The sequence below is a fragment of the Diachasma alloeum genome, unplaced genomic scaffold (assembly GCF_001412515.2).
Source record: "Diachasma alloeum isolate Michigan unplaced genomic scaffold, Dall2.0 Dall_scaffold_00371, whole genome shotgun sequence".
Taxonomy (NCBI): domain Eukaryota; kingdom Metazoa; phylum Arthropoda; class Insecta; order Hymenoptera; family Braconidae; genus Diachasma; species Diachasma alloeum.
The window spans coordinates 580647-591681 of record NW_021680510.1 but is presented as its reverse complement, the minus strand read 5'-3'; the positions used below and the strand labels follow the sequence as shown (position 1 = coordinate 591681).

Genomic DNA, 11035 nt, shown 5'->3' with positions numbered 1-11035 from the left:
TCCGAAACGTAGGCAATTTGGAATGAAAAGATTTTTAATTTTTTCTTGTGCCTTTTCATTCTATTCAATGTATTAACTGGTTGCATGATCGCTCAATGGCCGTAAAGTGGAGGTTTTTTTAAACGACTTTAACCCTAGTTTAGTCACCACAGGAGGGAAACGCCGCAGAAGGTCGATTTTTTTTTCTTACCATTGACTGACTGAGCGGAAAAATCCTAAAAAATTGGAATGCGTCAATTCAAGTGTCTAGAAAATTATAATATTTTTTAAAATTATTTATATCCACAATTCCTGAAGAAAAAAATTATTTCTAACAGACGGGCAATTTTTTCCCATGTTAAATGAAATTGCCCGTTATGCGACGTTGCCGAAGTCTCGCTAAACGCGCCCGGGCAGTATAGAGTGAATTCGGCAACGCTCCGGCCTAAATAACACGGCGGCGATTCCCTGCGGAGGTGACCAAAGTCGCAAGTTCTCATATGGTGACCAAACTAGGGTTAAATTTCTACTTGGGTAGCGATTATATACCTTCTGTCGGACAGACCCCCTGTCTGTCTTCATCCATTTTATTTTAATTCATTTCGTATTAGCTTAATGCGTATTTTGAAAAGGAAAATCATAGCCATTTTTTATCCATATAAATGAAACTTTTTTTTATATCCGTCATAAATTACAAATTAGTTATAACCATCACTCGTAGTTAGAATATTTGTGCGTCACATGACAGTTATTTTCGATCTAAAAAATAACAGTCATTTTGTATCTCTATATCCATTGTTCTCTTCCATACATAATAGAGTCTAATTGTATCGGTTCATCTAGTCCGGGGAATTCAATAGAACATTCACAATAACAATTTTCAATTTATGATTACAAAAGTTTTTTATATTTTACTCATATCCAATCCATATATCCATCATCGATCTTGGGAATTTCGTGCTCATCGTGCTGACAGGAAGTGTAAAAACTGAACGACACTTGGCACACAGTGATTAACTCTTAGTCGGTGGTGTCCAGCCCCCAAATGCTTTCTCCAGTTCCCTCGCCACGCCAAGGCATAAACGATCTTGATGTGGAGCAGCAAATACCTTGGGATCAATGATATGTATTACAACAGGTTTAGGAGAAATTCTTTGCTAAAACTGTATTAAGTGATGAGGAAGTTTCACTAGACTGTTAGAAAATTACTTTTGAAATTTAAAGTGAGAAATCATAAACGTAGCCCTCTTGCTTATTGAAAATTATATTATTTTTTACCGATCCTATTCCGAAAAAATTCGCCAATTATTCCGTTTTTTTAATATAAATATTTAGCAGAAAATATTTTATAGAAAGAATGCACAAATTTTGATCCTCTTGCACAAGCTGTTATGTCGAGATATTTTCTACAAAAATTACTCAGTATGAAATTTTCTCAATTTTTTTCATTATTTTTCTTTCCTCATTGAGAATGCTTCCCACTTTTTCCGAAAATTTTCACTGTTTTTTGGTTCCGTATGAAAGATTTGTAATATTCGGATTTTGACATTTGATGATGTAAAATGGTATGAAACGTGGAGAAATGATATTTTTCACACACCTGCACGAAAAGTTCGTACTTTGTTGCCCGATGAGCGGGGGGAAAGTGAATACTTTCTGCTTAAGGGTGGCAAGATGTTCTCGATGGAAGAAAGTACTGACCCAAGGGAAAGTACTGGTTGAGCAACTTTCCACCCTACCTTTTGCGCTCATCAAAAAGCAAAATACAAACTTTTCTTTGCAGGCGTGTTAAAAAAAAGCATGTACACCTCGGGTGGACGAAATATGACTTTCCGCCCTTGGTGCGTAATATACTATTTTTACATGTCTGTATGAAATGTGTGTGTCAATTTCGGATTTGGGTGATGTATTTTTAGAAAATGTTGCTTAAGATAGATAAACTAGATAATCGGGTTTTTTTACGATGGTCCTCATGTTTTTCATAGAGAATGTTTATAATATTTCCCAGCTATTGAAAAAAATCTAACTAACTGTACTACACAGTTTAGGAGATAATAAATAATGAAATTCGGGCTTCTAATACCGAACTCGATTTATCCATCTTATGAGAAAACGGTTCTTACGATGTTTTTCAAATAGATTGGTAAATTTTGAATAAGGTGAATTTTTTGTAAAATTTTATACTACATAGTTTCTGCGATAATCAACTTTAAAAATGAAAATTTCGTGAAAACATTCCATATTTAATTAAAACAGTTGTTGTCTACATCAACAACATATGAGGATAGAAAATCTTATTAACTTATGCGAATGCAATAAATTAAGTAATTTAGATTTTTTTCCGGAACTTTTGGGTACTATTGTCTTGTGATATACTTTAACCCTAGACTGGTCACCATGCGAAGGAATTGTCGCAACACGTCGTTTTATTCACCTTGCCATCGACTGGTTGACCGGAAAAATTTGAGAAAAATTGAATTCGTCAATTGAAGTATCTGGAAAATTCTAGTATTTTTTTTCAATATTGCATCCTTAATTCTGAGAGAAAAAAAATTATTTCCAACAGGTGAACAATTTTTTCCCGTGTTAAATGAAATTGCCTGTTGCGCGATGTTGCTGGGAACTCGCTAAACGCGCCCGGGAAGTGTAGAGTGGATTCGGCAACGCTGGAGCCTAAATAACACGGCGGCACTCTCTCGCGAAGGTGACTAAAGTCGCATTTTTCCGTCAAGTGACCAGACTAGGGTTAAATACTGTGACATTCGTCTCTAAACGTCTGCAATTTTGGAAAATGATTGACCTTAACATCGGCGTGTAGTTTCAGCCCGATCGGTCCTGTAGTTCCTCAGCTTAACAACTTGTTTAAATTTTGATCTTCCTCACTATCTCAGAAATCGCTGCACTGATTTCATTTTTTTTCAAAACACTAGACTCGATGGTCTCCCTCCCTATTGGTCCTTCCCCAAACTCGTAAAAATTACTACCAAAAAATATCGTCCACGACAAAAAGGTTTCTATAAAATACACCTGCAGTAATAGCCACTGGAAACTTTTTACATCCAAAGATATTCATCCTCAACTTGGAGGTGACTAATTGAGCTATACCACTTCACTACTGGTTCCAAGAAACGCATAAGTTCAACTGGATTCATAGAATTTACCTGAAATCCTATGGGCAATCCTTTGGCATCCAGCCCCATGGGTACTTGCGTGGATGGAAACCCAAGGAGATTACATAGCAAACAGTACATTCCAGCTGATATGTGAAACACACTCTGCCCAAGTAGTGGAGCTCCACGTGTAAACGTTGGATACAAGAAGACTCCGTCATCCCCGAGTTGTTTCTAATTTAATATATCACAGATTAATATATTGTTCAAAGGACGCCATAAGTGTTGTAACTCACCAAGAGTTTGATCCGCAGGTCTTCCAATTTTTTCAAATAAATTGGTCCATCAGAAGGAAATACGCAACCATTCAAATCTTTGAAGATGCTCATGAAAATCGCCGACTTGCTGTACTCAGATTGTCCCACCAATGATTTAAGAAGTTCCAAAGCGGAATTCACATTATCCTAAATGAATGTAAACACTTTTATTATTTGTGACCGTAGAAGCGCCAGTATTCAACTAATCAGGTGGTAGATGAGAAAATTTCAGGATTACTTTTGTAGTAGAGGGCATCAAAATAGGAGGCATTTCTGTCGTAGCGAACAAAGATCCAATTCCAACTTCACAACTTTCCGACATCTCAGCCATCTCCGCCTAGAGGTGATTTCATAAAAGGTCAGTGCATTTACAATAAAGTACATCTAAAATTAGCCATCTTAGCCCGAAAGTTCAATGAATTCAATTAATTATTAGATTTAGTGAGGGGTTAAACAGTCAGAAGAATTGAGTTAAAATTTTTAAAGAGTGAATATACAATAATAAATAATAAAAAATAAATAAATAAGGTATATAATTTGCAAGAAATGTTATCATCAACTAAGTAGAAAATATTAAAGATGAAGTGAAACAAAAAATAATAACGATAATAATAATTATAAGAATAATAACTGCGTGATCTGCTATGGAATGTTTTATTCAGCCCTAATTAAGAAGGCTCGCAAACTGAGTGCTTTCTTAATCAATTTCTGCATTTAGTAATGAAATTTTTACTTCTTTCCCTCACTTCGCATTGCGCACTTAATCACTTTGAAATGTAAAATTTATGTACCCCTCACTGCCATCGGGTACGGTTCCTGTAAGGCAGCTTATTGGAATAAATCAATATAATAAAATAAATAAGTATGGCGCCCATATCGCGCGGTGTGTCCTCACCGGCCGGCGGCCTTCCGTTTACTCGAATTCGCTGTTCAATACTCGACAATTTCTACACTGACGATCAAAAAATTGTCATCTAAAATTTAATGATAATCTTGAGCTTCCACCAATAAGTTGTTCAATTACGGTATTCCTTTGTACAGATTTTTCTGGAATTTTTAAGACTAATCTCAGTTCGATAGTACAAACGGTTGTCAAAATCGGCGATTGTCGGAAATTTATTAATAACTAATCAGTAATTCATTAAATAGAAATTTCTTTTCGCCATTCGACAAAGGAATGTATAGAGTATGTTAGATAAAAATTTCAGAATTTTTTATGAAAATTAGCTCGAAGAGAGGTTTGAAAGAATTGAATTATCTTTTGTTTTGGATTGATTATCATTGATAATTGTTATTAATACTGACAGACAGGTCATCCGGTTTTCATACAGTTGACTTGATTAAGTTCGGATCCATTCGTCCTGATCAAGACCGGATCCGTCAACTTGATCAATACCTGATCAGTGGTCAGGTCTAACCTGATCCAAACTTGATCAACACCTGACCGGAATTTCCACTCGGGCGACCGGTAGGCCACGCGCTCGGGCAAATATGTGGCATAGACGCCGTACTTGAGGGTTTAACCCTAGTCTGGTCACCAAACGGGACCTTGCGCCGTCTTATTTAGGCTTTAACGTTGCCGAATTCACTCTACACTTCCCGGGCACGTTTAGCGCGTTTCTGGCAGCGTCGCGTCATGGGCAATTTCATTTGTGATGGGAAAAAATAATTCATCTGTCCGAAATAATTTGTTTTCTTTAGAAATTTTGGGAAATTTGTTGTTCTAAAAACTACTGTAATTTTTTAGACCCTTCAATTAATAAAGTCAATTTTTTATTTATTTTTCCGGTTAGTCAGTCAATTGTAATTTGTTGCATTGCAACATATTTCAAAGGATCAATTCATTTTAAAACTCAATGAAGAGAAATATTTGATGAAAATTTACATTTTGTTAAAAGAGAAAAATAGAATTTTAAGCTATTTGAGACTGGCTAGGCACAAAATCATAAATTTTACTAGCAATACTTGAAAAAAAAAAATTAAAATCTCCAAAACGTCGAGAAAATCACGTACAGAGTAAATTCGACAAAGACCCTTTTTTTTTGTATCCAGTTGAAATCCTTAAAGAGAGACTCCCCATTTTTTCTATGCTTTTCTCCGGACGCAGCCCTTTAGCCAGCCCGAGTGTTCAACACGTCTGCAACACTTGCGTGAATAGACACTGCCATCAACATTGCCGTTCATGGCACACCATGCCCACCGATTTTATGTAACAGTAATTCAATATCCATCTTGCGAAAGACAAGAAATCGGTATATATGACATCAACCTGACACCCATAAAAAAGAGCTGTCGATTAACTGGATGTGCACGCTCAAGTTAGTGACCGCAAATGCGCTAGGTTTGTCTATAAATTTCTTCCATAAAAATGATGACAAATTAAACTTTCGGGTTCTAATTATAACCAAACCTACTTTGATAACATTTGCACCTAGTTTTTCAAAATACTGAACAGCCTTGAAAATGGCATTTCTCGTATCTTTATTCGTAGGGGTTATTCCAAAAGTCCGCCCGGCATCCACCATGTAAAATACGTTGAGCTTGGCAATATCAATGGGCTCATCCAGCCGTAAATTCTGCTTACAGTCTGCGGACATTACTTTGACAGCCAAGTGTAAGTCCTCGGCAAATCTGGCCATCGGGCCGACAACCAAGTACGTTTGAAACTTGGGATTATTCGAAATTGGGAAATGCCCTTTGATTGGTATTATTCCTATGACACACGAAAGAGACACCATATTCAAATATATAAGAAAGTGATTATTATGTACACTGAGAGAAAAATTTCTAAATATGTAGACCATATTTACTTATAAGAGAAATAAATACAGTAGCGAAGTGGTCAAACGGTTTAAGTCGGGTTTGACTACTCATAAGTTTTCAATGAATATCTCGCAATCTAAGGCAGATAGCAAAATTTCTGCTATGACCTTGGTTGAAACGCAGCAAATAAGTCATCTAAAGTTACTGGGCTCAACGGAAAATCTCGACCGACTTCGGGACCCTTCGGGTTCACCGGCAAATCACGAAGCAAATCGCCAAATATAAAATTGCAGTAGTATCAATCTACTCCTCAAAGAGTATAGGGGAGGGTATGCCTGTACCACCCACCTAAGGGGAAATGCGAGTTTTACATTTTCCATTTCAACTTGAGTGGAAAAAATATTTTTATGTACTTCTTTGACTATTGAACTCATTATTCTCCAAGTGTAGACGTCTAATTCCCCTCAGAATCGATAAAATTAATTGAAAACAAAAGAGAGAGCCTATTTAGCGGTACGGTAGAGCACATTGAGAGCTTCGAAAAAGCTAGGGGAGGGTGTGCCTGTACCGCTCAGCGGGTAATACCGCTCACCCGATTTTCTCCACAACCATCAACATGAAAATTTCTTTCTGTTCCTGATCATGAAGAATTCGATGATAGGATGTGATTGTCGGAAAAATTTCACTCTATTTACCACTTTAAATATGAAAAAACACGTAACGAAGTTTTGAGGTCTTTACAGTGCAAAATTTGTGGACTTGTAATTAAGGTTTTTGATAGTTTCAAACGCTGAATTCTCATATTAAACTGTGGTTATTTGATTCGTGGTACTTTCACGCGTAATTTGAGACCAATTCGAACTCAAAACTCCACTCATGTCAATAATGATCAACAATTTTGTTGACGCCGAGCGGAGCCGGTAATACCGCTCATAGGATCGGCCACGAAGTTGCTCGACAGCACTCGAGTACAGGTTCGGTTGCGGCGCGAGCGATACACGCAAAATCCTATGAGCGGCATTGGAATCGTGCCGAGCGGTATTACCCGACGGCGGGTAGTACCGCTCAATAGGCTCTCTCTTTTATTTTCAATCAATTTTGTGGATTCTAAGGAGAATTAAGCGTCTACACTTCAAGAATAACGAGTTCAATGCTTAAATAAGTCTTACAAATACGTTTTTTATACTCAAGTTGAAATATAAAATATAAAACTGGCATTTCCCCTTAGGTGGGCGGTACAGGCACATGTACGTATATGTATGTAAGAAAATTTCTCCCTTAGATTTTGAGATATTCCTTGAAAACTCAGCTAAGAGCTAAGTCGACTTAAACCGTTTGACCACTTCGCTACTGAATTATTTTCAAAATGGCTTAAATCTCATAATGTTTTCGCCTCACGGAACTTGAATAAATTCTCATTTATTACTATCATTCCACATTACATCAGGAATCTTTACATATCGAAAAATTGGAAGTGCATAAAAAAATTATGAAAACAATAAATACTTAAAGATTGACGATTCTTCTGCGCGATTTGAATGAATTTATTTGCGGCAAAATCATACTTTGGTGCAAGAATATTTCAAGGGGAGATACCCCTGAAATTTGAAAATCCTGCGATAAAAATGGCCGCCGTGAGATTTCTTTCACACGTATAGCCACTAAAAATAGTACGTGATGGCATCCGGCAATAAAAGTATTATCTGACGAATGTGACTTTATAATCCGAGCCGAAGGCGAAGTAACATAAGATATATTGTGACCCATCTACACCTGTGCAATATGGCGGGGAATTTTAAAAAATAAAATAAAATAAAAAACCGATTTTTCTCTTTGAAAGTCTACAAAGTGAGTAAAAATGATCCGATTGTCTTCAAATTGGTGGGCAATATTCAGAACACTGGAATAAACAAAGCTACGAATGGAAATTTGAATCGGATGATTTTGAGATTTCAGAGCACCCGAAAATCGGAAAAATCACGAAATATGAAAAATCGAATTAGCTAACTTGCTTTGATTCCGCGGATAAAAAAAATTAATCGAAAAAAACTTAGCGAATTCGTTAGAAAATTCTATTGGATTTCTATTGAACTTTCTATTAGTTTTTGGCCGATTCTATTGAAATTTTCAGTAGAAAACAGTCAATTCGATTTTTCGAATACGGAGATATTTTCTGTAGAATTTTGTCAGCTCAAATTTTTCAAGTTTTTTTGTTCGAGTTTGTTGATGAAAAGAAAAATAAAATGAAAAAAACTTGGAAAATTTGAGCCGAGGAAATTCTATAGAAAGTATCTGACGAGAATAAGTTACATAGAAAAATAGAAAAATTCTATTGACTTTTTCTATTGAATATTTTCTATTGAACATATCAACATAATCGGCCAAAAACTACTGCAAAGTTCAATAGAAATCCAATAGAATGTTCTAACGAATTCGCTAGGCTATCTATTAAATTTTTTCGTGCATGTCGATTTTTTTTTCCCGATTTCCGGGTCATCTAAAATGTAAAAATCATTCGATTCCAATTTCCTTCCGTAGCTTTGTTTACTTCAGTGTACTGAGTATTACATCAATTTCAGGACGATCGAATCATTTTTACTCACTTTGTAGACTTTGTAGACTTTCACAGGGCAAAATCGGGTTTTTCGTTTTTTTTTTAAATTCCCTGCCATATTGAATGGTAAGTGGATCAAAACATATTGTTTTTAGTGACTACATATGTGAGAAAAATCTCACGAAGGCCATTTTTTATTTCAGGACTTTCAAATTTCAGTGGTGTCTTCCCTTAAGGGGAAACGGAATTCCATATGAAGTTTTGGAACTGTGCTTTCTCCAGCAATTATTATTTTTTATTTATGAAACTACTTCATTGACTCAACAATGCAAGGATCGAGTCGATAAAGTGGTTTCATAGATAGACAATATTAATTGTAGGAGAAAACACAATTCTAAAAGATCATATAGATACATGGGTTCCCTTTCCCTTTTAAAGTATGAGATTCTCTTCGGGCCACGTGAGTTGAGATGCCTGGGAGAATTGAGCGAATAAAGAAAAATCACTTGTCTCAAGTAAATATCTTTCAGATATTAGAATTTTTTCTCAGCGTAGAAATGATTATTGAAAAGAACACTTTTATGATGCTACTACTACCGGGTGTGGGTTTATGTCCAAATATGCCATTGAAAAGTGACGGGATTCGAATGGATCCGGCAAGATCGGAACCAATCCCTATGAGGGAAGCACCAGCTCCTATAAGTGCGCCCTGCAATATAGAATTGTGTAATGAGAGCGTAAAGCGCAAAAACAACCATCATAAACTTGCTCACCTCCCCTCCGGAAGATCCCCCAGCTGAATACCTTCCATCATATGGATTGACGGTAGTCCCATATACTAGATTAGTTGACTCGAAACCAGAACACAGTTCTGGGGTATTAGTGACACATAGTGGAATCGCACCGGCCCGCTTCATACTTGCTACAATGAGGCTGTCTTCGGCGGCCTTGATCCCTCGCCTCACTCTCGTGCAACCGGTCTGACTGAGACCTTGCCGTGACAGAAAATTACGGAAGTTTATGTTACATAAAAGACAACACGAGATCTGTTTACAGTAGGTTTACTCAATGAGGATAGATCTAAATCCTCTTGAGGTTTACTGCGCACAGACAAAGAGTCTGTATTCTAGAATGATATGACGAGAATCCAGACTCATGCGAAGCCAGAATCACAATCCAGATTCTAGAAGACTAAAATTGAACTTTCAGGCTCAAAGTGAAATGAGGCATTTTTGGTGTCGATTTTTGAGCGTTTCTCTAGCTTAAACTATTGAAGGTAGAGAAGTGTTCTCAGCGACTTTTTTGTTGGAAATTTTGTGCTCTACAATCTAAGTACTATGCATTTTACTCGTATTTATGACCGTGTGGGCTACGTTTACGAAAAAAGACGGCGCGGCATGATTTTTTTAAATGTTTCTACAGTTTTGAATTTTTTATTGTTATTCAACAATTCGGAGAACGAGTACAACTTAGGGGGTTGTTGGGGGAATCACTCCCCATCAATTTATCCAGTTTGGATCGACCGTCGAATTATTGCAATTTTCATTATTAATGAATAATTATATATTATGTTGTCATTGACTGGGCTAATACTGAGATCTAAAAACTGGTTACAGCGAATCTCCCACAGATGTCAGCTCGGCGGGAACGAAGTTTCCGAATTGAAATTATCGGGAAGCCCCTACTTAGATCCGATCAATTAGCCCCTCATGTATAGATATTCCAAATTTTTATTTTTTTCCTCATTGAAGTAGTTTTGAAGAAAATTGCGAGCTAATAAAAAACATTTGCTAGTTAGTACTTTTTTAAAAATAAATTTTTGAAAAATCACCCCTGAAAAAAAAGGCGTTATCCCCCCTATTTCCTTATTTCCAAAAAATTTTATCACCAATCGGTAGCAAATTGTTTGAAGATTTTTGCGAGTTAAGAAAAAATCGTCAATGCACTCCTATTATTGTGTAAATTAACAATTCCAATTTCAACTGAAAACCAGAGTTGATGACCAGAGTTTGTAGCAGAGATGTCAGACAAGATATGAATGTTTTTTTGGGCTCAAATGAAAGAGTGGGTCGAGAAATGACGTGCTAGAGCCTCTAAACATGACAAATGTCTCTAAAGACGATATCTGTTTTCAATTGAAAAGCAGAGTTGTGACACCATTGTCTAGGAGGACAATGGGGTCTAGGAGTATGTGTAGAACATTGCGGTCTAGGAGTCTCTCCTGGTTCAAAACCATCTTTAGAGGTCCTAGCACGCCATTTCTCGACCCGCTCTTTCGTTTGAGCCCAAAAAAACATTCATATCTTGTCTGA

At 36.5% G+C, this 11035-nt stretch overlaps 1 protein-coding gene across 1 annotated transcript in view; it reads right to left on the bottom strand.

Moving 5' to 3' along the window:
• Nucleotides 1–638: 638 nt before the first annotated feature.
• The window catches only part of LOC107041709 (fatty-acid amide hydrolase 2-B), a 24085-nt gene continuing 13688 nt past the window's right edge, over nucleotides 639–11035 (bottom strand). The window contains exons 4-10 of the mRNA XM_015262396.1: nucleotides 9497–9714; nucleotides 9321–9432; nucleotides 5821–6119; nucleotides 3645–3743; nucleotides 3386–3553; nucleotides 3141–3323; nucleotides 639–1088 (exon numbers count right to left, since the gene is read on the bottom strand). Coding sequence (XP_015117882.1) covers nucleotides 993–1088; nucleotides 3141–3323; nucleotides 3386–3553; nucleotides 3645–3743; nucleotides 5821–6119; nucleotides 9321–9432; nucleotides 9497–9714 — 1175 coding nt within the window. The 3' untranslated portion in view covers nucleotides 639–992. The remainder of the gene's footprint in view (nucleotides 1089–3140; nucleotides 3324–3385; nucleotides 3554–3644; nucleotides 3744–5820; nucleotides 6120–9320; nucleotides 9433–9496; nucleotides 9715–11035) is intronic.